This window comes from Balaenoptera borealis (genome assembly GCF_965194805.1).
Source record: "Balaenoptera borealis genome assembly, chromosome: 3".
NCBI classification, from domain to species: Eukaryota; Metazoa; Chordata; class Mammalia; order Artiodactyla; family Balaenopteridae; genus Balaenoptera; species Balaenoptera borealis.
Genome location: NC_138866.1, coordinates 153,072,053 through 153,099,141, shown reverse-complemented (window position 1 = coordinate 153,099,141; position 27,089 = coordinate 153,072,053). Strand labels below are relative to the sequence as shown.

At 46.7% G+C, this 27,089-nt stretch overlaps 1 protein-coding gene across 8 annotated transcripts; it reads left to right on the top strand.

The window, feature by feature from the left end:
• Window positions 1-12,034: 12,034 nt before the first annotated feature.
• On the top strand, window positions 12,035-26,426 carry LOC309626345 (uncharacterized protein). Of its 8 annotated transcripts, XM_082386943.1 has the most exons (4): window positions 12,035-12,186; window positions 12,549-12,995; window positions 19,763-25,196; window positions 25,758-26,426. In XM_082386943.1, the coding sequence occupies exons 3-4, from the start codon at window positions 24,509-24,511 to the stop codon at window positions 26,006-26,008; spliced, it is 939 nt and encodes a 312-aa protein (XP_082243069.1). In that variant the 5' UTR covers window positions 12,035-12,186; window positions 12,549-12,995; window positions 19,763-24,508; the 3' UTR covers window positions 26,009-26,426. The 8 variants fall into 8 exon arrangements, 5 of the variants coding, with proteins under 5 accessions (XP_082243069.1, XP_082243072.1, XP_082243071.1 ...); XM_082386946.1 differs by lacking the exon at window positions 12,549-12,995; XM_082386945.1 differs by having other exon boundaries at window positions 12,736-25,196.
• Window positions 26,427-27,089: the final 663 nt, after the last annotated feature.

The window sequence follows — 27,089 nt, the reverse complement described above, 5'->3', positions numbered from 1 at the left end:
AAAGCGTTGTGGACAAACCCCTCCTTTTTCATGGAGGGAACAAGATGACAAGGCAGCTGGTGGTCCTGGTGGGCATATGGTGGGACAGAAAGGCCCTGGACAGGGGCTTTGGGATCCTGTTTGCTGTAGTGGAGTTGCTCTAGGCCAGCCCATCTCACCCTCTTTTCTGACTCTCTCACCCACAGATGGGGGTGCTGCAGGGTGCCATTGTCAAGGTGCTCCGTCCTCCCCGCCCACACTGAGGCAGAGAAGCACAGTGGGTGGGGCCCCGGCAGCCACTTTCAGTGAATCCGGGTCTGCAGCCAGTTGGATCCCGGCAGGTTCTGCTGCTCTTCACAGCCTCCCTTCCCTGTGTTTCTAGGTGCATCTATAAGGGCAGGTCTGCGTTTAGCAAGGCCCAAAGCTTGTACAATTTGGGGCAACCTCTTGAAGAAACTATTACAAACTTACAAGTGCATAAGTAGGTACAGGGCCTTGGCAGGGACCATACAAGTGAGGGGCCTGAGTCTGAGCTTCATTTGCCCCAGGGAAAACCCACCTCTGTGTGCATGGCCCCCAAGGTCAGGGTGACTTTGATGCAGCGAATGTACTGCCCCAGAATTTGTTTTTGACAAATAGAAACCAACCCTTCTGTTCATCTCTACCCTCAATGAGAGTTCGCTGAGTCCCTGATGTGATGTGCTGGGAAATGGACAGAGAGTCTGAAAGGTGGTCCATGTCTCTGAGGGGTCTCTTGGGTGCCAGGAAGGAGCTGAGGGTCCCACCGAGTAAGGAAGTTCAGGGCCATCACGCTGCCTGGTGATACTTGTAGCGACTGAATGGTCCCTGCTCCTTCCTGAGGGTTGCATAGTTAACACACACACACACACACACACACACACACTCACATACACACAAGTTTGTATGCAAAATCCATGAAGACACCCACTTTTAACTGTGCAAGATCCTAATAATTGTGTCCTTTCCATTAATAAGAGAGCAGAGCAGCTCATTTTTAAGACAGCATAATTTGAACAAACTCCTTAAAAAATCTGGCTGTTGACATTTTTGTTGTTTTTTATTTTTTTAAATTTTTATTGGAGTATAGTTGATTTACAATGTTGTGTTAGTTTTAGGTGTACAGCAAAGTGGTTTAGTTATACCTACACATATATCCACTCTTTCTCAGATTATTTTCCCATACAGGTTATTACAGAATATTGAGTAGAGTTCCCTGTGCTATACAGTAGGTCCTTGTTAGTTATTTATTTTATATATAGTGGTGAGTATATGTTAATCCCAATCTCCTAATTTATCACTTCACCAGCAATCCCACTCCTGGGCATATATCTGGAGAAAACCAGAATTTAAAAAGAATTTGAAAAGATACATGCACCACAATGTTCATAGCAGCACTAGTCACAATAGCCAAGACAGGAAGCAACCTAAGTGTCCATCGACTGAGGAATGGATAGAGAAGATGTGGTACCTATATACACATGGAATACTACTCAGCCATAAAAAAAGAATGAAATAATGCCATTTGCAGCAACGTGGATGGACGTAGAGATTGCCCATTTTTTTTTTTTTTTTCAGATGAGCAAATAAAATCTGGAAGTTTCTCGAGATGAGCATTTGACCGAAGACATGACCTGGACGAACTCCAGTTTTTTTAAGCCCTGGTTTTTTGAAGCGTGTCTGCAAATATCTTAAACCTCACCAACTCGGAACTTTAGAAATGGCATCACATTTGTGAAGGCATAAAATCCAGAGAGAAAGAGAGAAAAGAAACATGACTGCAAGCGTCCCAAGGAGAAGCAGAGGTGGCCATCCTCCGAGCGGATGCCGTGACTGATCCTAGACTTGGGGACGCTGTGCAGCGGGCCAGTCCTGCAAGCCCTGCCTGCCCCGCCAGAGTAGCCAGAGCGGCGGGTGGGATTGTGCTCCCACGTGGAGAGGTTTGGAGAGGCCCAGGGACCGAGCTGTACGTCTCTGCTCCAGAGTTTAATCGGGCTGGGGGCCGGCACTGATGCTCCGCAGGCCATGCTCACACTGTCCCAAGAAGGACCCTGGACCACGGCCAGAAGAGAGCCAGCGAGTTCCAGTCCTTGAGCTGGGCCCCTCACTCAGCACATTGGGGTGTTATTGGGGGTGACATTGAGGAGCTAGAAGAGGGATACCTGGGTCTGAAATCGTATAGTCATCAATGAGCCCCACAGATTTTTCAGGTTGGCATTGAGAACAAAGAGAGAGTAATTACCCTCTCCCTGGAAGCAGTGGTGTTGGGCTGCAGTCTCCACCAATATTACCCTGCACAATGCACCAGCTTTCCAATTACGCACAATGTTCTGTTAAAAAACAAAGTCAACTGAGGAAATTTTAAAGACCTAACTGGCTTTGTTCAACAATTCATAAATCAGGGCAGCATCCCATCTAGCAGATAGAATGGAGCTCCCTGTACAAAATGAAAGATTTTTATAGGCAGAAGGGGGCGGGACAAGGAAGTTACCAGCAAAGAGTGGATTGTTTGTGGCCAAGTCACCTTCTTTTGGAGGGGGGACAGGGGTCCATCAGGCAGATGACCTCGCTAGTACCAACCAGGTGATTTCTTTTTTTAACATCTTTATTGGAGTATAATTGCTTTACAATGTTGTGTTAGTTTCTGCTGTATAACAAAGTGAATCAGCTATATGCATATGTATTTCCCCATATCCCCTCCCTCTTGCATCTCCCTCCCACCCTCCTTATCCCACCCCTCTAGGTGGTCACAAAGCACCGAGCTGATCTCCCTGTGCTATGCAGCTGCTTCCCACTAGCTATCTATTTTACATTTCCAACCAGGTAATTTCTGATGGACTAGTTTAAGATTCCACTCCTGGGAGAAGTTGAAACTGTAATTAAGTTAGGTATTAAGTCTTGTTTTGGTGACAGTGTTACCAGCCAGAGTTCTTGGCCTCTTTAATCAATAGAAATTGGTCAGAGGCCAGACAAGAAATTCAAGCAAGGCTTTATTGGGGCCCCTCCTGCAGAAGGGGGCGGGGGGTGGGTGGGGGGGGGAGGTGAGAACAAACAACAGGTTCCCTTGCTTGTTCCCTGAGGGGGGCGAGCTGGTTCCTTATATGGGGTGAGGGTAGGGGTGTGTCCAGGGGTCAGGCCAGGGGTGGCTTAGGTGTTCTGCCCACCCTTTTGGTGGTGTTGTGTGCAGGGGGCATGCACAGTACCCTGCTTTTGCTCCTGACCCCCTGCTTTTGCTCTGGGCTCTTCAGAAGTGGCAGCTGGGTTTTTGGTCTTTTTGTATCTTGTCCATAATTTGCCCCAACTGTGCATGCATGCAGTTATTTTCTTGTCCTTTATAGTTTCTTTGTATTTTGTTGCTTGCGGAGGTGTTTGTCCAGGTGCAAGCACTGCAGCAAAGGGTCCCAGGTCCCAAGTCGCAGCCTGTCTCAATGGGAGCTTAGCACAGGTGACTCCATGGGGCCTGTTGTCTCTTTTTTAGCAAACAAGCTTATTCAGCTGGTTACATAAAGGGGAACAAAAGCAAATACAATAGTATGGAGAGAGACTCAATTTGTTTATTATTGAATTATTAATAATTATGCTTATAATCATGAGCTTCAAATGTGATGACAGTAAACTATGCAGCCCAGCATTAGCACCCTATCCATGTTCTCAGCATTTATTCCATCCTGTGGGCCTCCACAGTGACACCCCACTGTCTACACCTACTGCCTGTACCCTACCATCTACACCCTACTGTCTTCACCTATTTCCTATACCATACCATCTACACCCTACTGCCCCAACAAGGCAGAATCAGATGGGGATCACTGGAACCCCTGTCGACTCTAGGAGACCAGGACAGCCAGAGCTGGGGGCTTCCAATTTGCGATCTGTGTGGAACCCAGGATGGCATGACCTCCCCACGATGCCCTTCAGAAGAGAAAAAGTGAGGTGGACCAGCTCACGTCAGTCTGTAACGTGCATGTATTAGCCTGGGGATCTGCATACTCAATTTCCAATAAACTCCTGGGGATGTTGATGCTGCTGGCCCCTGGACCATGCTTGAGTAGCAGGAGCCACATGACACTTCGGCCATGAGGATTCGGGACGGACTGAGTCATTAGGCCCTGAGGGAACCTGTCAAAGCCAACTACACAAGCACTGCTAAGTGCTTTCCTGGTCTTTCTCCTCCTCCTCTTTGTAGTCACAGAATGGAGCTTTGTTTGGGGCAGCATGTGCCCACTTCCCTTGCAGGGTGATGTGGGAGAACCCTTTCCATCCAATGAGATGTAAAGGGAGGTCTGCTAGGGATGGGGTTGGGGGAGGGACTCCTTTGCCTTCCTGATAAATGCCCTTCTTCCTTTTTGTTATGTCTTTCTTCATTTCTTCCTCTCCCCTTCTGCCTGCCTAGAGCACAGACTCAATCTGATACCTGTGGGTGGGGAGGCCAATTTTAAAGCATGAAGATGACAGCCATTCTGAGACAGGAAGGGGGCAGGGCACAACCTTTAAAAGAATGCCACAGCTGTTGAGGATATGACAAAAACTGGTTAGAACCAACCAGGTCCAAGATGGCAGAAGATTCGACTTCCAGTAGACCTTGCGCCTCATTATACGCTCACTGTAATGCATTAGCATAAGCTAAGTGACACACCCACAGGCTCCATGACAGTTCTGAGGCCTCCATAAAAGGCCAAAAAGCGGACAGTGGCCCAGTTCTTGGAAATCCCTGCTCCTTCCCCAAAATAGTTGGAATACTCCTCCCTTTCATTAGCCTATGAAATTACCCAGCCCATAAAAACTAACCACGCCCACACCTCGGGGTCACTCTCACCTTCTGAGATGGACTGCATTCTGTCTATGGAATGTGCATGTCTCTAAATAAATCTGCCTTCACTTTACTACATCTCGCTCTTGAATACTCTCCCACACAAAGTTTAGGACCCTCACTTGGTGGCCCATCCCAGGGACTCACCCGAGACCTGGGATATGACTGTCCTCCCGCCCCATTTTTTTATCCTGCAACACTAAACATGGTGGAGTGAAAAGCCAGAGGGAGCCTGGGCCCCCCAAGGGTGTCAGAGTTACTGTTGCCACTCTGAACTACCAACTTCCAGGCTTCTAGTTACCTGAGAAAATACCCCATTTGTTACATCACTATTTTCCAGTTTTCTCTTATGTGTTGTCACATGCAATTCTAACCAATAATCCCCCTTTGGGATTTGCTTGACAAATAGGAGGAAAACTCTTTCACAAGAGAAGCTCCCAGTAGGAATATAAAGTGGACTAGAAACATGCAACATGGGCTATAAATGGGTCCCTGATCCTTCTCACTCAGTGGTATTGTTCTCAGCTTAAATTGAGATTTAATGAAAGTAGGGAATTACCTGAGAGTCTCAAAATGTACTCCATGCATAAAATACTTAATTGCAAATGTAACTGAGAGACTTAAAAACTGCACAGAGCAAAGGTGAGGGCAATAACTTGCCAAGCATCATTACATTGCCTGTGCCAAGTACCCCCTATATATTACCTATACATCCTCACAAGGGCCCTGGGGAGAATGGCCCACTGCTGCTCTTCAAAGATGAGGGGCATTCAGTGGTCCCTCAGGGAGCTGGTGGAACTTCCCATCCAGAACCAAATGAGACAGGCTGGGACCTGGGACCCTTTGCTGCAGTGCTTGCAGCTGGACACACCTCTCCTCCAGCAACAAAATACAAAGAAGCTATAAGGGACTAAAAATAACTGCGTGCATGGGGCTTCCCTGGTGGCGCAGTGGTTGAGAATCCGCCTGCCAATGCAGGGGACACGGGTTCGAGCCCTGGTCTGGGAAGATCCCACATGCCGTGGAGCAACTAGGCCCGTGAGCCACAGCTACTGAGCCTGTGCTCTAGAGCCTGTGAGCCACAACTACTGAGCCCGCGTGCCGCAACTACTGACGCCCGCAAGCCTAGAGCCCGTGCTCTGCAATGAGAAGCCACCGCAATAAGACCACACACAGCAACAAAGAATAGACCCTGCTGGCCGCAACTAGAGAAAGCCCACGTGCAGCAGCGAACACCCAACACAGCCAAAAATAAATAAATAAAATAAGTAAATTTATAAAAAATAAAAATAAAAATAATACAAATAACTGCGTGTATGTGCAGTTGGGGCAAATTCTGGACAACAACATACAAAAACCAAAAACCCAAATGCCACTTCTGAAGAGCCAGGAGCAAAAACAGGGTGTCGGGAGAAAAAGCAGGGTACTGCGCATGCCCCCTGCACAGGACACCACCAAAGGGTGGGCAAACCACCTAAGCCCTGCTCTCCAGCCCAACCCCTAGACCCGCCCCTACCCTTCACCCCATATAAGGAACCTGCCCATCCCCCCGTCAGGGAGTAAGCAAGGGAATGTGTTATTTGTTCTCACTCCCCCGCTGCAGCACTTGCCTGAATTTCTTGTCTGGCCTCTGATCAATTTCTATTGATTAAGGGGGCCAAGAGCCCTGGTTGGTAACATCCTCACTTGTCCAGGACACTCCCAAGGTCCTGGGAAGGGGTCTAGCCACACGTTCACATGCTTTTGTTGACTCAATTTACAAAAGTGTGACATTTTGATTTTTTTCTCAAAGAGTGTCCCAGTTACTCTGGATATGCAACAAATTACCCCAAAACTTAGTAGCTTATAGCAATCATCAGACCCAGACTTCCTGTCCAGACAAGATGATTTATACTTGTCTCTTTCTACTCTTCCCTATGAGATACAATCATAAGTCCTGGAAATAACACAAAAGACAATCAAACAAGAACTCTGAACAGCTGTAAGATGAAGGCAAACTGGTCAGGGGCCCCAGGACTGGACAAACAACATGGAGGTGGGACATCATGTAACCCCCACCCCCACCCCAGTGAAAAAAATGACCTAGGACCAGTGTTTCCTGACCACCAATCTAGCAACAGGAAATGGCCCAGGTGGAATCTTTCCTCCCCTGGTTTGAATGGAAGTCCCACCAGCCGCACCAGGCAAGCCCAGCAGGACTGGCGAGGGGGGTTGATCAGAAGCTCTGTGGTCGGTAAGCAGTCAGATGAAGTGACCCTCTTCCCTGCCAGGTCCAGGACTCCCCTCTCACACCTGGACAGCATGCAGCCAGGGGGCATAAGCCCAGAGGAGCCACCCTAACAAGTGGCTGGTTGGGAAGTCTTCGTGTGCCCCTGAGACTGAGACAGATGCGCAGTGGGCAGCACTGTCCAGGGGGAATCCAGGTTAAGGGAGCTGCTCTCCTGCCACTCCAAATGCCTAGCCCAGGAAGCACTCTGCCCTGCGGGCTGGAGACTACCCTCCCTCACCTAGAGGCACCAGGGGGTCTGGTCTGAGGAAGTTCCTTCTTCCTTCTCAAGCATCACCAGTAGGGACCAGTAGGAGCCCCAGTTGCATGAGATAAACCAAACAGACTAAAAAAAGCAGGATGCGTGACAAAGGCTTGGAAATTTTGATTGTCATTAGAACACAGCCCACAAAAGTAGGTCATACCTGCATTACTAAACCTAAACAGGGTGATGGCCTACTGAGATAAAAACTTGAAATAGGACCCAGAGTTTCTTAACATAATAGCCAAAATGTTGAGGCTACAACAGAAAATACACATCACACTAACAACCAGGAAAATTGCAATTTAAATGAGCAAAGCAATCAACTGATGCCCACACTGAGATGAATCAGATGTTGGATTTATTTGACAAAGATTTTATGGCAACCACCATAAAAATGATTTCACAATTAATTACAAAATCTCTTGAAAGAAATAAAAAGTGGAAAATCCAAGCAAAGAAATAGAAGTTATTAAAAAAAAAATCAAATGAATTCAGGGAAGATGGTATAGTAGGAAGCACCAAGAACCCATCTCTCCCCTAGATAACAATTGTGCTAGCAGAAACAATTCTGAAACAAGTAGTCTGGGACAACACTCTGGAGTCTATCTGAACATGTGAGGTTCCCAGGGAAAGCTTGGCTGATAAACTGTGGTTAATTTCAGTCAATTTCAGCCTTTAGTGTGGGTTTCAGCTACCCATCCCCCACCCCCCAGGCCTGTGGCAGGCCACTGTGTCCAAATTCCTGATGTGGCTTGCTGGAGCCAAGGTGGGCAATAAAGACTTTGTCTTCTAAATGTTAGGGTTCTGTGTTCTGATTGCTGATGTCTGCCTTTGATTGCTGAGGGGCAGGCATAGAGGCTGGCTACTATTGTTTCCACCCCCACCAGCTGATGTGGTTTCCACGGAATTTAAAGGAACAGATTTGCTTTTTTCCTCTTTTCTCTTTTTCCCCTTTGGGATCCAGAAATTTAAGGATTAGGACATTCAAAAACAGCTGCATATGGGTGTTAGAAAGTCACCATGCATGCCAAGGGGAAGGCACAATCTCAGAAAAGACTTGAGAAAATCTTAAGCTTTTATCTGGGGCTAATTCCCAGCAAAGAGATACCCTACAACAATAAAATACACACACACACACACACACCCTGGAGAAGGGGGAGATATTGATTTCTAGAGTTACCACATTATAAGAACCAAGTGTCTACTTTTGAACAAAAGAAATCACAAGGTATAGAAAGAAACAGGAAAGCATGGATCATCAAAAGGAACAAAATAAATAAACATAAACTGTCCCTGAGTAAGTCCAGATGGTGAACTAACTAGGTGAAGACTTTAAAGATGCTCAAAGAACTAAAGGAAGAAATGCACAAAGACAGGAAAACAACATATGAACAAAATGAGAATATCGATAGAGATAGAAATTATAAAAAGGATCCAAAAAGAAATTCTGGAGCTGAAAAATATAATAACTGAAATGAAAATTTCACTAGAGAGATATAAAATGAGTTTTGAGCAGGGAAAAGAAAGAATCAGCAAACTTGAAGACTAGATGATGAAAGAAAATATATAAATCCAAGAAACTCAGTAAGTTCCAAGTAGGATAAACTCAAAGAAACCCATGCAAAGACACATTACAATCAACCTGTTGAAAGACAAAGGCAAAGAGGGAATCTTGAAATGAGCCAGAGATGCAAGTGATACTTAATATGATCACCAGTCAATTTTTCATCAGAAACTCAGAGGCCAGGAGACTGTGGTTGATATGTCCAAAATGGTGACATTCATCAAATTTAGGAAGATTTCATCCATTATTTCTTCAAATATTCTTTCTCTTTCTCACTTCTCCTTCTGCAACTCCTATAATATGTATGTTGATCCTCTTGATGGTATCCCATTGATGCCTTAGGCTTTGTTCACTTCTCTTCATTCTTTTTTCTTTCTGTCCCTCAGACTTGATCATTTCAGTTCTCTAGTCTTCAAGTTTGCTTCAAGCATAAAGCTTCACACCCCTTCCCCATACCTTGCCATATGCTTCTCTTTCATTTGGTTGTTGCTGAGTTGTCTCCTTTTATAATAAACCAATAATCTAATAAGCAAACAGTTTTCCTAAGTTCTGTGAACCATTAGAGCAAATTATTGAACTTGGGGAGAGGGTTGTGGGAACCCCTGATTTATAGCCAGTCGGTCAGATGCACAGGTGGCAATCTGCACTTCCAATTGGCATCTGAAGTCTCGTGGGACTGAGCTCTTAACTTATGGGGTCTGCTCTAACCCTAGTAGGTAGTGTCAAAGTTGAATTGAATTGTAGGACGCCTAGCTGGTGTCAGAACTTGTCAGTCTGGGAAAAAAACCACACATTTGGTGTCAGAAGTATTGAGAGTAGTAGAAGAAATATAGTTTTCTTTTTATATGTTGAGAAATTTTCCCTCAATTCCTAGATTATTGCTCTTTCTGGGTGCACCACCCTCCCTGTATGTGGATGTGTTCATCAACCTAGAAGCTCTCCAAACTGCTTCAGTTAGAGTTTTTATGGAGGCTTCATTATACAGGCATGACTGATTAAATCAATAGCCATTCACGATTAATTCAACCTCCAGCCCCTCTCCCCTCCCTAGAGATCTGGGGGTGGGACTGAAAATTCCAACCCTCATATCACATGATTGGTTCCCTGGCAACAAGGCCCCCTTCCTTAAGAGCTTTCCAAAAGTCACTTCATTAACAAACTCAGGTGTGGTTGAAAGTAGCTTGTTATGAATAACAAATGACGTGCCCTTCACCTTTATCCCTCCAGACCTGTTTCTGGAACTAGGAACAAAACCCAAATATTATAACACAAGATACCCCTATTGTTCTTATCACTTAGCAAGTTACAAAGGTTTTAGAAGTTCTGTGCCAGGAACCAGAGAAGAAGACCAAATATATAATTCTTACCCTATCACAACATCACAACGTGGTAAAAGGTATTTATGAGAAACCCATACCTGACATCGTATTCAATGGTAAAAGATGGATAGCTTTCCCCCTAAGATCAGGAACAAGACAAGCATGTCTGCTTTCACCGTTACTATTCAACAGTGTGCCGGAAAGTTGTAGCCAGACCTATTTGACAAGAAAAAGAAATCTAAGGCATCCAGATTGGAAAGTGACAACTAAAGAATGTCGCTCGCCATCCCATTCTACAAGGATCGAGACATTAGTCCCTGCAGTCACTGGTACAGCCAGAGGAGCACTGCAGTCGCTGACCTTCCACACACCCTGAAAAGAGTCCTCGGGTTCTGCCTGGCTCTCTACTCCCTACCTGCCCACCTGTTTGCTCCACTGCCCCTAGCCAGTTCCTTCCTCAACCTGCTCAGGGTGACCTTCTGAATTCACCTCAAGGTCACTGACAGTCTCCTGGGCCTGAATCTGAAAGGGGAGATGAGGAGAGGGAGGTGGTCTGGGGGAGGGGCAGCCCCCACTGTGGGCTCAGGGAAGCTCTGCACCGTCTGCCTCTCCCCCGACCACCGACCCTACCAGACTCGGATGTGAGGTTTCAGGGTTCTTTGCTCCCCCAGCAGAGCTTGCCCCGCCCACCTCGGTTAGCAGGTCCTCGGGATTCGTCTCCTGCTCCTACATCAACCACCGTGATGCTGCTCGAGTGGTCCCCTCGAGGGCCCAGGCTCTCATTGAACTTACTTCTCTTTAGCCTGAAAAGATGCACCTGCTTCTGGAGTGCACGCAAGTGGCCTTCAAGGGTCCACGGACTTCTCAGGAGCATTTTGAACACAATTGAGATGTGGGGAGCCACCCAGGGGTGACCTCAGGGCTCGCCCTGCACCTTTGAAGTCATTCTCTGTACTTTATCCCATCTCTACACTCTCGTACTGAGAAATGGGCGGGCGGGCGGGCGTGTTTTCCTGCCGTCCTCACAGAGGACCGGGAGCTGGCATTGTGTCTCATGGCCACACTGAAGGAAGACCCCTTTCCCATCCGCCTCACTCTCCCAGCTCGTCTCTGCCTCCCAGTCACCATGCACCCCTTTCCATCTCTTCCTCTAGACCCCGACCTTTCGGCCAAGACACCAGCTCCGGCCTCAGCTGTAAAAGCTCCTCCAGCAGAGAAAACCCAGGTTGTCAGCCTGCCTGCCTGGCGTCCTCAGGAAACAGCCGGGGAAGACCTCCCCTGGATGGGGGATTCTCCCCAGTTCCGGCATGATTTCCTGAGTTACAAGAGGAGGGGGACCCTGGGGATCCACGCTCTGAACACAGCCTTGCCCAGAAGCTCCTTCTGTAAAGCTGCTCCGAGTGAGGGGGGCCTGGGCCTCAGCCCCCACTCCACGGCCGGCCTCTGCCCCGAGACAGGGATGCTCATCCCCCGACTTTCTCACCGCTCACACCCCACTCTGCTTGCTCCAGACCCACGTCTGTGACATCCTAGTCCCAGCTCCTCGTCGTGGGCGCTGGGCTCCCCTGGCCTGGAGGGCTGGGAGAGCTGCTGGGTTTAGGACAGCTGTCCTAACCGGCCGCCTCGGTCACCTGGCCCTGGGGAGGTGGGTACAGGGTCCGGGGCAGAAACTGTGGAGGGAATGTCATCGGCTGCCAGCGGCCCCCTCCCTTTGCTGGCCAACACCCCGAGCACCAGGTGGCAGTCTGGTGGCTCCGACCAGAGTGGGGGCCCAAGCCCCGCCCATCCCACCCGCCCCCTTCCCCCGCCTCTTCCACTGCGTCATGCTCACCTAGAAACAGTCAGAAGCCAAACACAAGCTCACGGCTTCTCAGAGTTCTCTTTCCATTAAGGAAGTTCATAACTTACCAGCAGTTAACATGGAGCAAAAATTGGCCTTGGTTTCTCTTTTACATTTGTGTCCAGGTATGTGAATGTGTGTGTGGCTTCTGTAATGAGTGAAACAAGGAGATTTTTTTTAAAAATTTTATTTTATTCAAGTATAGTTGATTTATAATGTAGTGTTAATTTCTGCTGTACAGCAAAGTGATTCAGTCATACATATATATATTCTTTTGCATATTCTTTTCCATTATGGTTTATCACAGGATATCGAATATAGTTCCCTGTGCTATACAGGAGGACCTTGTTGTTTATCCATCCTTTATATAGTAGTTTGCATCCGTTAATCCCAAACTCCCAATCCATCCCTCCCCCACTCCCCCTCCCCCTTGGCAACCACAAGTCTGTCTGCTCTTTATGTCCGTGAGTCTGTTTCTGTTTTGTAGATAAGTTCATTTATGAAAGGGGGGATTTGAAGGGGAAGAAGCAATGGGCCCACGGAGCTCTGGGTGAGGAGGTGCCCTGCTCACGACCAGCCCCGGGCTCCAGCTGTCAGCCTGGCTGGCCGGTGCTGCGAGTCACCGAGTCACCAAGTCACCGAGGGCCTCCCCTCCCCACGCCTGTCGCCAGCAGGTGGGGCCTGTCAGCCACTTTCTGACAACAGTCAGACTCAGCCCTGGAAGTTTCTTGCCTGGAAGAACCAGCCAGTATTTCAATTGAAAAGAGTTCATGCAGAGCCTCCTGGCGGAAGAAGAGGCCTGGGAATGGACCTGATGCAGCAAAGAGGCCCGTCCACGTCCAGGGGATGTCCTCCAGCCCCGCCAAGGCCCTGCAGGTCGGGCCCTGCTGGGTGCTTTCGCCTGGGCCTCGGCTTCCGCTCCCAGGAGCAGCAGGTTGGACCCTCTGACTTCCTAAATCTGTCAACCTCGATCTGTGCTGATATGACCTGCTCTGTGTCATATAATGGGAATGTTTCAGAGCCCGGCTGCTGTGTCACCAGCCCCCGCCGCCCGGCTGCGTGTCCAGGGCCACTTCTCATATGGGCTCAGCCCAGGCAGTGCTGTCCCTGCCGCCTGAGTCCCCATCCCCTTCAGAACCAGTGCGGCCGCATCCCCATGAGACAGGGGTCCCACCCAGCAGGGAGGCCCAGTGATGTCACTGACCAAAAAAAAAAAAAAACAGAGGACAAGGGATGTTGATCTGAACCCCAAAGCTTTTTTGTCTAAGTTAAGTGAAAACTATACATTAAACATCTATAAATCCTAAAAAAAAAAAAAGAACAAAGTGAAATGCCCATAACAATGACAAATAGATTAATGAGTTCACACTTCCAAGAGTGTTTAAGAAGAATCTCTACACGAGAAAACTTGATATGTCCAGAAAACTTACAGTTCATGTAGGGAAGAAACCTGTTACAGGAGTTCCAAAACATGAGTGTAAAAATGATATTCCTAATAATGGATTGTGAAGCTGAAAGTTTTCTAAACTTTCAATTAAAAATTTTTTGGATGCTAGGGTATCTAGCAAACGACGGTCTGCAGGCTATCGCCTTTTATTTTTTCTTATTGTGGTAAAAAATACATAACAGAAAGTTTATCATCTTAACTGTTTTAAAGTATACAGTACACTAGTGTTGACTGTGTACATTATTGTGCAACAGGGCTCTAGAATTTTTACATCTTGCAAAACTGAAACTCTATACCTATTGAACCCCAACTCCCATTTCCTCCTCCCCCAGCCCCTGGAAACCACATTCCACTTTCTGTTTTTATGAATTTGACTACTTTAGATCTCTCATATGAATGAAATTATGCAATATTTATCTTATGGTGACTGGCTTATTTTACTGAGCATAAAATCCTCAAGGTTCATCCATGTTGGAGCATATGACAGTCTTCCTTCCTTTTTAAAGGCTGAATAATATTCCACTGTATGGATAGACCACATTTTCTTTATCCGTTTATCCATCGATGAATATTTAGGTTGCTTCTACCTCTTGGCTATTGTGAATAATGCTGGTCTTACATTTAGGTCTTTATTCCATTTTGAGTTGATTTTTGTATATGGTGTAAGGTAAGGACCCAACTTCATTCTTTAGCATTGGATATCCAGTTTTCCAAACACCATTTGTTGAAGATGCTGTACTTTCCCCATTGTGTAGCTTTGGTCCCCTTGTCAAAGATCATTTGACCATATGTGTGAGGATTTATTTCTGGGCTCTCTATTCTGATTTTATGCCAATACTGTAGTTTTGCAATATGTTTTGAAATCAGAAAGTGTGAGGCTGCTAGCTTTTTTCTTCTTTCTCAGTATTGTTTCAGCTATTCAGCGTCCTTTGAGATTCCATATGAATTCTAGGGGTTTTTTTTTTTCCCTATTTCTTCAAAAAATATCATTGGGATTTTGATAGGGATTGCATTAAATGTATCACTTTGGGAAGTATGGACATTTTAGCAATATTAAGTCTTCCAATCCATGAACACAGGATATTTTTCCATTTCTTTGTGTCTTCTTTAATTTCCTACAACAATGTTTTGTAGTTTTCAGTTTCCAAGTTTTTCGCCTTCTTGGATAAGTTTATTCCTAAGTATTTTATTACTTTTGATGCTACTGTAAATGTGATTATTTTTCAATTTCCTTTTCAGATTGTTCACTATTAGTATATAGAAATGCAACTGATTTTCGTGCATTGATATTGTACCCTGCAACTTTGCTGAATTGATGTATTATTCCCCACAGTTTCTGTTTGTTTGCTTTGTGGGGTTTTTTTGTGTGGAGTCTTTAAGAATTTCTATGTATAAGATCAAGTCATCTTCAAACAAAGAAAATTTTACTTCTTTTTCAGGTTGGATGCCTTTTATTTCTTTTTCTTGTGAAATTTCTCTGGCCAGAACTTCCAGTATTACACTGAATGAGTTGGTGAGAATGGATATCCTTGCCTTGTTCCTGATCCTAGAGGAAAGCTTTCAGTATTTCAGCATTGAATATGTTAGCTGTAGGCTTTCCATATATGGCCTTTAGTATGTTGAAGTAATTTTCTTTTATTCCTGGCTTGTTGAATGTTTTTATCATGAAAGGCTGTTGAATTTTGTCAAATGCCTTTTCTGCATCAATCAAGATGATTGAGTGATTTTTGTCCTTTATTCTATTAATGTTGTGTATGCATTAATTGATTTTCATACATTGGACCGTATTGCATCCCAGGGACAAATCCTACTTGGTCATGGTGTATATTCCTTTTAATGTGCTGTTGAATTCAGTTTGCTAGTATTTTGTTGAGGATTTTTGTATCAATATTCATCAGGTATATTGATTTGTAGGTCTCTTAATGCTGGCTTTGTAAAATGATTTTGGATGTGTTTTGTCCTCTTTGAGTTTTGGAAGTGTTTGTTTGAGAGAGATTGGTGTAAATTCTTCTTTACTGTTTTACCAGTGAAGCCATCTGATCCAGGACATTTCTTTGTTGGTTTTTGATTACTGATTCAATCTCCTTACTAGTTATAACTCTATTCAGATTTTTTATTTCTTCATGACTCCATGTTAGTAGATTGCTTGTGTCTGCGAATTTATCACCTTCTTCCAGGTTATCCAACTAGTTGGTATATAATTGTTCATAATAGTCTCATAATCCTTTTTATTTCTGTGGCATCAGTTGTAATATCTCCTCTTTCATTTCTGAAATTTGTTATTTGAGTCTTCTCTCTCTCTTTTTCTTAGTCTAGCTAAGGGTTTATCAATTTTCTTGGTCTTTTCAAAAATCAACTCAGTTTTTTTTTCTATTTTTTAATTCTCTATTTCATTTATTTCATCTCTAATCTTTATTATTTCTTTCCTTCTGCTAACTTTAGGACTTTGGGTCTAGTTTGTTCTTCTTCTTTTTTTCCTTGTGGTTTAAAATTAAGTTGTTGTTGATGTAAGATCTTTCTTCTCCTTTAATATAGGCATTTATCACTATAAACTTCCTTCTTAGTGTTGCTTTTGCTGCATCCCAAAAGTTTTGGTATGTTGTGTCTTCATTTTCATTTGTCTCAAGGGATTTCTAACTTTCTAATTTCTCTTGTGAATTATTCTATGACACATTGGTTGTTCAAGAGTGTGTTTTTAAATTTCCACATATTTGTGAATTTTCTAGTTACCTTTCTGCTTTTGAATTCTAGTTTTATTCTGTGGTGGTTGGAAAGACACTTGGTATGATTTCAATCTTCCTAAATTTGTTAAGACTTGGTTTGTGGCCTAGCATGTGATCTTTCTTGGAGAATGTTCCATTTTCACTTGAGAAGAATGTGTATTCTGTTATTGTTGAGTGGGGGTGTTCTGTATATGTCTGCTAGCTCTAATTGGTCTAAAGTACTGTTCAAGTATTTCCTTAATGAACTTTTGTTTGGTTGATCTATTCATTAATAAAAGTGGGGTACTGAAATCTCCTACTAATATTGTCTTACTGTCTGTTTCTCTCTTTAATTCTGTCAGTGTTTGCTTTGTGTATTTGGGTGTTCTGCTGTTATGTGCATATATGTTTATAATTGTTATATCTTTTGATGAATTAACCCTTTTCTCATTAAATAATGTCCTTTTTTATCTCTAGTGACAGTTTTGACTTAAATTTTATTTAGTCTTATATAAGTATGGCCAATCCTGCTCTCTTTTGGTTACTCTTTGCATAGAATATCTTTTTCCATCCTTTCACTTTCAGCCTATGTATGTCCTCATATCAAGTGAGTCTCATGTAGACAATATAACTGGATCTTGTTTTTTAATCCATTTGGCCATTCTTTTGATCAGGCAGTTTAATCCATTTACATTTAAATTAGTTACTAACGTCGATGGATTTACTAATGCCATTTTTTTCATAGTTTTCTGTATGTCTTATAGCTAACTTCCTTTTATGTTTTGTTGATTTCTTATAGTGGCATGCTTGGATTCCTTTCTCATTCTCTTTCATGCATCTTCTATAGGTGTTTTTCTTTGTGTTTGTGATGCTGATTACATAAAACATCTTATAGTTACAACAATCTATTTCAAACTGATAACAACTTAAATTCAGTTGCACACAAAAACTCTACTTCTTTACATCTCTCCCTCTTGCTTTATGTTATAGATGTCACAAATTACGTCTTTTTATATTTTGAATCCATTGACAAGTTTTTTTGTGATAGTTATTTTTTATGCCTTTATCTTTTAAAATCTACATCTGAATTAAAAGTGATTTACACACCACCGTTATAGTATTACATGCTTCTGTATTTGTCTATATATTTTCCTTTGGCAGAGAGCTTTATAATTTTGTATGCTTTTGTGTTGCTATCTAGTATTCTTTTGTTTCATCTTGGAGGACTCCCTTTAGCATTTCTTGTAAGGCAGGTCTAGTGGTGATGAACTCCTTCAGGTTTTGTTTATCCAGGAAAGTTTTTATTTTTCCTTCATTTTTGAAGGAAAGTTTTGCCTGATATAGTATTCCTTGTTGGCAGTTTTTTCTTTTTCAGCACTTTGAATATGTCATCCCACTCCCATCTGGCTGTAATATTTCTGCTGAGAAATCTGTTGATAATTTTTTAGGAGCTCCCTTGCGTGTGATGAGTCCCTCTTGCTGCTTTCAAGATTCTCTCTCTGTCTCTGACTTTTAACAGTTTGATTATAATGTGTCTTGTGTGGACATCTTTGGACTTATCCTCATTGGAGTCTTTTGAGATGCTTGAATTTGGATGTTCATTTCCTTCCTCAGATGTAGGAAGTTTTTGGCTATTATTTCTTTGAATAATCTTTCTGCCCTTTCCCCTCTTTTCCTTCTGGGACTTTCATAATGTAAATATTGGACCACCTGATGGTGTTGCATATGTTCCTTAGGCTTGTTCACTTTTCTTCATTCTTTTTTCTTTTTGTTCCCCTGACTCAGTAATTTCAAATGACCTGTCTTAGAGTTTGCTAATTCTTTCTTCTGCTTGATCAAGTCTGTTGTTGATCCCCTCCAGCGAATTTTGCAATTCAGTTATTATATTCTTCAGTTCTGGAAATTCTGTTTGGTTCCTTTTAATAGCTTCTCTTTATTGATATTCTCATTTTGTTCATGCATTGTTTTTCTGATTTTGTTTAGCTGTCTATTTGTGTTCTTTTTAAGATCATTATTTGGAATTTTTTTCAGGTAATTAATAGATCTCTGTTTCTTTAAGGTTGGTTTTGGAGATTTATTTTGTTCCTTTGGTTGGGTCATGTTTTCCTATTTCTTCTTTCTGATTTCTTGCTACATTTTGTTGTCTTTTGTGCAATTGAAAGAAAAGTTACTCTTCCAGTCTTTATGGACTGGCTTTGTACAGGGGAAGACCTTCACCAATAAGCCTGGCTAGAGCTTCTGAGGGCCTCTCACACCTTTTGTGGGGATGTGTCCTCTCTGGGTTTGTGTAATTTCTTAATTAGACAGGTTTGCTGATTTCTTTCTCAGGAGCTTGTAGTCTTTAGCTCCCTCTGGTGTCTGCTGATAGTACTACAAGTTCTCTGGAGCTGCATCAAGCCACTGAGCTTTCTTTTGTTCTCTGCGGCCCCAGGCATCTAAGGTCTGCTAGTTCCATCAGCGCTCTGAGTCAGGAAAAATGGAAACCAGTTCCTTGGGCAGCGCCCCCAAAAAAGCTGGAATGTTGGACCCTTGTTTCATTGTCCTCTTTCCCTCCCAAGGGAGAAGCCATGAGCTAGGCACTTTCTCCTGATCACAGCAAGCTGTGTTAGTGTCTGTGTGTGGTAGGGGAGGCACTCTGGTGTCACCACAAGCCATGAGATCTCTGTTGTTTTCAGTGGCCCGCAGGCATCCACACTCTGGGACAGGCAAGACAGAAACCAGTCTCTTGGGCAGCCCACTGAAAAACTGGAATGTTGGATGTATGTTCCACTCTTTTCCTCTCAAGGGAGAAGCTGGGAGTTGGGAACTTTCTCCTGATAGTGAGCTATGCCTGCTTGGGGGAAGGGCTGATGTGGTTTAAATGAAATGGCTTTTCTTACCTGTTTCAGTGCAGCTCTTCTTAGCTTTCAGTTTCCTGGGATGTTGTGACTTCCTAACTGGTTTCTGGAGTTCTCGTAAAGACTTTATGGACTATATATTGTTGTTAATTCATTGTGTCTGTGACTTCCTATTCTACCATCTCACTGATGTCACTTCCCGGGTTGGCATCTGTTTTTGGAAATAAAGTTTTACTGGCACATAACCATGCTTCTTTGTTTGCACATCGTCCAGGGCTGCTTTCATGCTGCAGTGGCAGAGCTGAGTAGCTGTGACAGAGACCCCATGGCCACGAAGCCTAATATATTTACTGTTTGGTCCTTTACAGGAAAAGTTTACTGACCCCCGTGCCATAAAAAAGATTGTCTTTTATACACTTTATTTAAAAAATGACAAAAGAAGGTGATTATACAGTAAGAAGGTGATTATAAAAAGGTGATCAGAGTCTAGCCAAAAATGCAGAAAAACAAGTATTATATAATTATGTCAGGAAGTTAATTTTTTTTAATGTTATGTTATATTTCTGGATTTAGAGGGTTTGTGGCATTTTTCAGCACTTTAAAGTTTCTAATTAGTTGTGATTTATTTTCTCATTCTAAATATTCACTTCTATACCTAATTTTGTATTTGCAACATTTAATTCATAAAGGAGTCTCACAAGTATATAATCTTCAGACCCCACAGAATCCGGATCCGCCCTGGCTGAATGGCTGTTCAGACCTAAGAGAGTGCGGTTACATTTTAGAGAATAATTCCTATATTGCAACTGGGAAAATTGTATATTTCAATTGAACTTGCTTGCGAGGACTCGAGCCGTATTACCGCACAGATGACAGCACCTGAGAGAATTAAAGTTGGTGAAATCTTAAAGGGACTGCTCAAGTGACAACAAATGACAATAAAATCACAATGGGGTGCGCTTACTCAGACCAAAGCCGGAGGTCCTTGGAAGTGTTACAACTGCCCTCGTTTCTGGAGAGCCCCTTCCCCTTTGCTTATGACACAATGTGCAGCCTGCCACCACCCTTGCTCACTCCCACTGTGATGGGTCTGCAGTGGATGGGGCATCCTTCGTCTGCACTTGTGCCAGGCAGGCACCAAAGCCCACCAACCCTTGGAGCTCCCGAAGTGGGAACACGGGAACACATGGGGCCTACCAGAGACCTCCCACGTGGTCCCTGCCTGTGTCTCTTCCACAAACAAAGAGCAGGAGCCTCTCAGCCAGACGCCACTGGCTGCAAGGCTCAGAGCATCTGGTTGTGGGTGGCGTCGGTGGGGGAGGCCCTTCACGAGAAGCTTGAGAGAGAGATTGTGGGTGACTGCCGAGGCTCTGCCGTGCCATCCCCATCATCTGCCTGGCCCACCCAGCATAGTCCAAGTTCTCCTCCGTGGCTCACAGGGGCCGCATCCTCAACACACCACACTCCCCAGGACCCCAGCAGCAAGGAAGTGGTGCGCTTGTCTCATTACAGAGGGAAACCTCTCCTGGAAACGCTCCTCTCCTGGCCCTCTGGGTCACGTGCCCACCCTGAACCAACCACAAGAAAGCACGAAGGCTGAGCCCCTTCCAGTTCCTCCTTGGGTGTCCTGGTCTCCCGACGCATCTGGTGCAAGCAAGGCAAGGGTGTGGGGTCAGGCAGCCCTTGTGCTTTAAGGGTTTTGAGAGCCCCATGTGCAGATAATCCCACGGAAGTGACTCAGCCTCCATGAACAATTTGGCCTAGCCAGCATAGCCCTGCAGAATTCCAAAAAGACCTCAAATGAGTCAGTAGGACACTGCAGAGCTCCAGGGGGGTTTCTGAGGGTGGGCCCTGCTGGACACCCAGGGCTTTCTGGGGATGCTCAGACGGTAGCTTCAGCAGCATCTCTGGATCAGCCGAAGGCAAGGGAGCTTCTGGAAGCAGATGGACCCAGATGCTATGATAAAACCACTGGCCAGAAAGGATCATCGTAGCAGAAAGCAGCACTCTTCAGATCTTGTCGCTTTCACTGTCCCCTGCCTTAGAGACAGTGAGTGCCAGGGAAGGTGAGCTGCCTGAGAACCTCACCATTGGAAGAGACGGGCTTGTTCCCAAAGCCACGGGCATGTTTCTGTAAACGTTGCACACACAATTGCAGAATCTTGGTGCCCAAAGGAACCTTTGGGATTAACCAATCCAGGGTTTGTAGGACTTATTTGATGATAAAGAAATATATTTTACACTGTAAAAGAGTGGATACACTCATATAAAACTTAATGGTTACACACAAACAATACTGACCCCCGTTTTATTCTGTTTTCCACTGTGGCTGCACAAAGGTTCCCATTTCTCCACATTTACGTGACAATGGGGGAATCTAGATACAGTGGATACCGTCCATATTAAAGATTTGCGGTTAATTTGGTAAGCTTTGATAATGGAATTGTGGTTATGTTAAAAGGGGGGGGCTTATGTTTGAGGAATATATCCTTAAGGTAGATTGCTGCAGTAATAGCGCCCAATGAATTACTCTCTCTGCTTCTATGTCCTTGTACATATCTCTCCCCCTCCCATGTTGATTCTGGGCTGGGCTACACGACTTGTGGCAAATGGGACATTAGCAAACATGACACCAGCAGAGGCTTGGAAAGTAGCTGTACATTGGGGCTTGCCTTCTCTTGCCACTGGAAACTCATGAAACACTGCCACCATGACAGCAAGCCTGAGCTAGCCTGCTGGAGGGGCCTCGCAGACAACGGAGGCTTCCTGACCAGCTGCCAGACAATGAGGCCATCAAAGACTGGCTGGCCACAGCCAAGTCACCAGTTAAATGCATTCACGTGAGAGAGCCAGACAGAACCAACACAAGAACCGTCCAGCTGGTACCAGCCCAAACTGTCAACCCACAGCATCTTGACGTGATAGAGTATTGCTGTTTCAAGCAACTCGACAACAGCAATAGATAAGTCATATAATTCTGAAATATTTACAGATGAAATTACTGATGCTTAGGGATTTGTTTCAAAATAAGCTGGGGGTGGGGTGAGTGGAAGCAAAGATGAAACAAGGTGGTTTCTATGATGGTAATTGCTGAAGCTGGTGAGGGGTACATGAGGGCTCATCTTACTATTCTCTCTACTTTTGGTTATGTTTGAAATGGAAAATTTCCATAATAAAAAAAACAAAGGAAAAGATGGAAGGGAAGGGAAGGAAGGTGGAAGGAAGGGAGATTACTCTTCTGTCTATTAACATATAATGCAGTTGAGACCCAGAGAAGGACAGTGATTTCTGCGGCGTAACGCAGGCAGGTCATAGCCAAATTCATCACTGAACAGACTTCTGACTCCTAGGCCAGGCCCTTTCCATCCCTCCCACATGGTCAGAGCAGGAAAGTTCCATAGGAGAAGCTATACAGGTAGGCATATTTTCTTCTCTTGCTTGAGAAAAGCCTTGTGGCAGGTCTAAGACGTTAGTAATCTTTAATGACAAACGATCTTCATTTATGGAGTGTATTGCTTATCTAGTGTTTGGGAAAGAAATACGTTCTGCCATGTAAGTGTGTAACATTACGTATAAGTCAGGCTGGGAACACCTCCTTCCATGCCCCACCGTACTGTCTGGCACCAAAAGCTTGTTCTGTTTTCAAAGGTGTATAGTAGCCATTACAGGGAGAACCCGCACTGCACCACACTGTATCAGGACAGCAATACCGAAAAGTTTTCAAGCCCAAATATCAACATTGCCTCTTTCCCACACAAACAAAACGAGCAAAGCTTTCATTAATCTTCACATGGGAAAATGAAGCACTGCAATTATTTGTCTCTTGCCCCAGGATACACTGGGCATTTAATCAGAGGTTGTTGTTACGGTGGAGCCCAGCTGTAAACAGACATTAAAGGAGGATTACTTCATGAAAAAAGCCCTTTCCAAGCCTTATTAACCAGTGTCGGTTTCCCTGAGAACTTCTGAACCTCAGAACTCCGCTGGAGTTTATGGGGAGGAAGGAAGATTCTCAAAGGTGATAACCAGGCCTGTGACCAAAAAGTCAAACAAAAACAAAGCTAAACTAAATCAAAATCTTTCTCGTAACCAAATGGCTAGGGGCCGCCTGGCTTTTCCTGAATGGTGTTTACCGAGGGATCCACAAGGCTCTGTGTTTGTGTTTGATGATTTGTCTGAAGTCCTAGCGCCTGAGAGCCAGCTGGCAGGGCTAGGGCTCTGAGGCCGCATTGTCGCCAAGGGTAGGAAGTGGCAGGAATTGGCAGCTCTAGTGGCGAACCGGGTGTTCAAATCCAGCCCTGCGGGTGTGTAATCTGTGGATGCATCGCTCTCCACCCAACTCCCCAAGGGTCACAATCAGAAGTTATGCAGATTCTTTCCTATTTAACTGCCATTTATTTAACATGTAGAAGTTTTCAAAGCAAAGGGTCTGCAGGTGGGAGGGTGAGGAGTTTGGGAGTCCTGGGCCCCGATGGGTTTGAGGTCCTTTTCACTCTGGAGCACCCATGCTTGGTCGACCTGGGTGATGACTGGCTGAGGGCCTGCCTGGAGTAGTCTGGGGGACACTTCTGCCCCCCCTTCCCCACAGGGAGAGCTAGGAAGGGGACAGGGTGGGCCCTCGACTGCAGCCCTGGCTGACCTGAAGCCCACATGCCCAGCAGAGCAGCCCCTGACTGCTTTACTAGAGCTTCTCCAGGTGCTGAAAAATGTTTTTTAACCAATTTCCTGTCTCAACTCTTTTTCTTCCCACACCTTCCCCCTGCCCTCACCCCTCCCGGTGTGGGTGGGCGGCTTCCAAGTGTCCAACTGTCCCTTTACGTAGACTTGTGGAGGGCTCGTGAGCTAATGCCAGCCCTAAGAGCCTGGGGTGGGGGGGAGGTACCAAATGTTGGCCAGTCAGGTGAGCTCCAGGGACCTGGGCCCAGACTAATGAGGGGTCTCCCCAGACTCGACTGTGGCCGGGTGCTGAGTACACAGAGGACAGACACGATCTCAGTGATGCTGTTAATGCAGGTTTCCCACAGCAAAGTCTTCTCACACTGGGAGCCTGTGGCAGCCCCTGACCCTTCCAGCTCAGCTCCACTGGGCGTTCAGAGGCCAGCCTCCTGGACTGCCAGAGCCCCCACCCCCACCCCCCGCATAGTTACCGAAGGATGCAAACTGTGGGAGAGGATGCAAACCAGGGGAGGGAGCAGCATTCTGGCGAGAGGCTTTGGGAAGGTTCTGGGCTAAGGTGACCCATTGGTCAGGTGACCAAGGGGTAGGTAGGGCTTTCCAGGACTCCAGGAGGAGCTCCAAGGTGGGAGAGCTCAGAGTGTGCTAGGAGACGGTAGAGCCCCGAGGCCCACCTGCGAAGTTCACGGGGAGTACAGGACCAGGTGGCCCTACAAGGACGCAGCAGGGCCCTGCCACTGCCTGTCTGCCGAGGGTGGGAGATTGCTGGGGGGAGACCCTGGGGCTGATGCCCGGAGGGCCGGGTCACCTCCACGGTCCCGCGGCCGGTCCTTGCCCCAGGACAGTGGCCTGGATCTGCAGCGGGGCCTGGGGCACAGCCTACGGGGCAGCCGCGCCAGGGCTGCTGGGGTGCGGGCGGCTGGGCAGCGCTCTGCGGGGCTACGGGCAGGAGGACCGCCCGGGGAGGAGAGACGAGAGAGCCACCGGGCATCGGTCCCTCGGGGGGCTTCCCGGGAGCAGACCCAGGCCCAGAACACCTGGGCGGAAGGGCCGGGGTCTGGGGGCGTCGGAGAGATGCTCACGGGCGAGCGCTCCAGGGCTGGGCTCCAGGCTGCGCAGGCCCGGGGCTGGCACTAGGGGGCAGGGAGGGGTGGCGGGGACCACGTCCCGGAGCGGGGGCCCTAGGACCGGCAGGGTCGGAAGACACGAAGGCGTGCTGGGCGCCGCGGGCCCGGCATCGCGGAGGGAGGCGGCTGCGCCGGCCGTCGCGCTCCACCGGCCCCGCGCGGACTCCGGCGGGGAAGGGGCGCAGCGGCCCCGCATCCTCGGCGTCGCAAGCGGCCGCCTCCCGCTCTCTCCCGGCAGAGGCCTCCGGTCCCCGGGCGCCCCCCAAGCACAGCAGCAGCCGCCGCGGCCCCGCGCTGACCCACTTTCCCGCCAGCCCGCCCGCGGAGATCCACGCGGCCGCCGAGCAGGTGCGAGTCGCCAGGCGGGGCCCGAACCCGGGGCCGCCCCGCCCGCCTCTGCCGCCGGGGAGAGGGGGGGGCGGGGGAGGAGAGGGGGGGGCGGGGGAGGGGAGGGGGGGGCGGGGGAGGGGAGAGGAGGATAAAGGAGGGGGGCCGGAGGAGGGTGGGGAGGGACAGGAGGGGGAGGGGAGGGGAAGGACGGGAGCAAGTGGGCCGCAGGGGAGGAGAAAGAAAGGAAGAGGAAGGGAGAGGAGAAGGGGAGGAGGATTGGGAGGGGCGGGAGGGTGAAGGGGGAAGGAGGCGGGGTGAGCGGGAGGAAGATGGAGGCCAGAGACCGCACCCCTGCCTCCTTCCCGGGCCCTAGGCCAGCCCTGGAAGAAAGGTTGAAATGGGTGAAGGGTGCATGTGCCTTCTAGGTCTAAGGGGTCCAGGGCTCAGGATGCCGCACCCCCCTTGTGCCTGACCCCCAGCCCCCGCCTTCTGTCAGCCAGCCCTCTTTCCCCCAAAAGCGCCTAGGGCCGCTCTTCCCACTAAACTAGTTTCATCGATCCTGGACCCTCCCGAACGAAGGTTGTGCATCTTTCGATGAGATCACCGTTCACCGACTGACTGTGTGTGCTGGGAGGACTTGGGCCCCAGGACCTGCTGGAGCGAATCGCAGAGAAGGAAGGAGAGAAGCATGCCAGATGTCAGGGCCTGGCTCTGGGCGGCGCCCCTCCTCCAAGGTCCACCCCCACCCACTCCTGGGTGCCACACATGGGACCCCGGAGAAGCCTCGTGACCTAGGCCTCTGCCTGCTCAGTCCTTGTTCATCCATCTAAGTACCCATCACCTCTACTTACTTACCTGCTTACATGAGTTAATACTTTTTAGAGGAAATCGAAAGAATTTATCAATAGACCCATCACAAGAGGATTTCCTTCAAATGTATGGGGATTCTTGGTTGTCATCCCATTTGTAGATGAGTCTCAGGACAGTGGTTCTCAAAGTGTAGTCTGTGGACCCCTGAGGGTTCCTGAGACTCTTTCGGGGGGGTCCACAAACTCACAACTATTTAATAGGAATACAAAGACATTTTTCTCTCATGAGTGTTCAGCAGAGTTTTCCAGTGTCATAACAGATTGAAATCAGAAACACATATGAAAATCCAGCTGTCCGTTAAGCCAGACATTGGCGAGATTTACAAAAATATAAAACAGTGTCACTCTTCTTACTAAATAAACTGTTTTTAGAAAAAGAGTTATTTTCAGAAATGTTATTTGTGTTAATGTGTGATGGCTTTATTACCATTTTTAAATAAATGCATAAATATTTAAAATTTTCCTTCATTTTCACTTCTATTACAGTAAATATCAATAAGTTTGCTCCAGAGAAGTAAAAGCTCTATGGGGCCCTCAAGCCTTTTTAAGCTGGCAAGAGGGTCCTGAACGTAGCATGTGTGAGGACTGTGGTCTTGACGGATCACACAAGTAAACATCCCCTCTGTAAGGGACTGTCCACTCCGGTCACAGCAAGCCTGCACCCCTGACACCGGGCGCAGGAAGACAGGCGGGGATGAGCAAGGGCAGAGCGCCTCCATGGGCCTCTGATTTGGGGATACTGTCTCTCATTTTACTGCAGCTATGGGGCAGCGGCCCTGCTCTCTCTCTGGGGTGCCCCTTGCAGGTCCCTGTTGTGTTTTAAAGCTGCCCTCTGACTTTATCCCAGGGGCAAGCGGGGCACCGGCTCAGCTGCCTGGGCGGCCCTTCAGGTAACTCTCCCCATAGATGTCCGTGTCTGGCTGCTTCTCCGCGGCCACTGCGCCCTCACTTCCAGACGGGGGTCCAGCCTTGTGGGTCCTCGGCGATGTTGGGTTTCACCACTAACCTGACCTCATCTGCTTTCTCTCTTCTGGAAATTCCC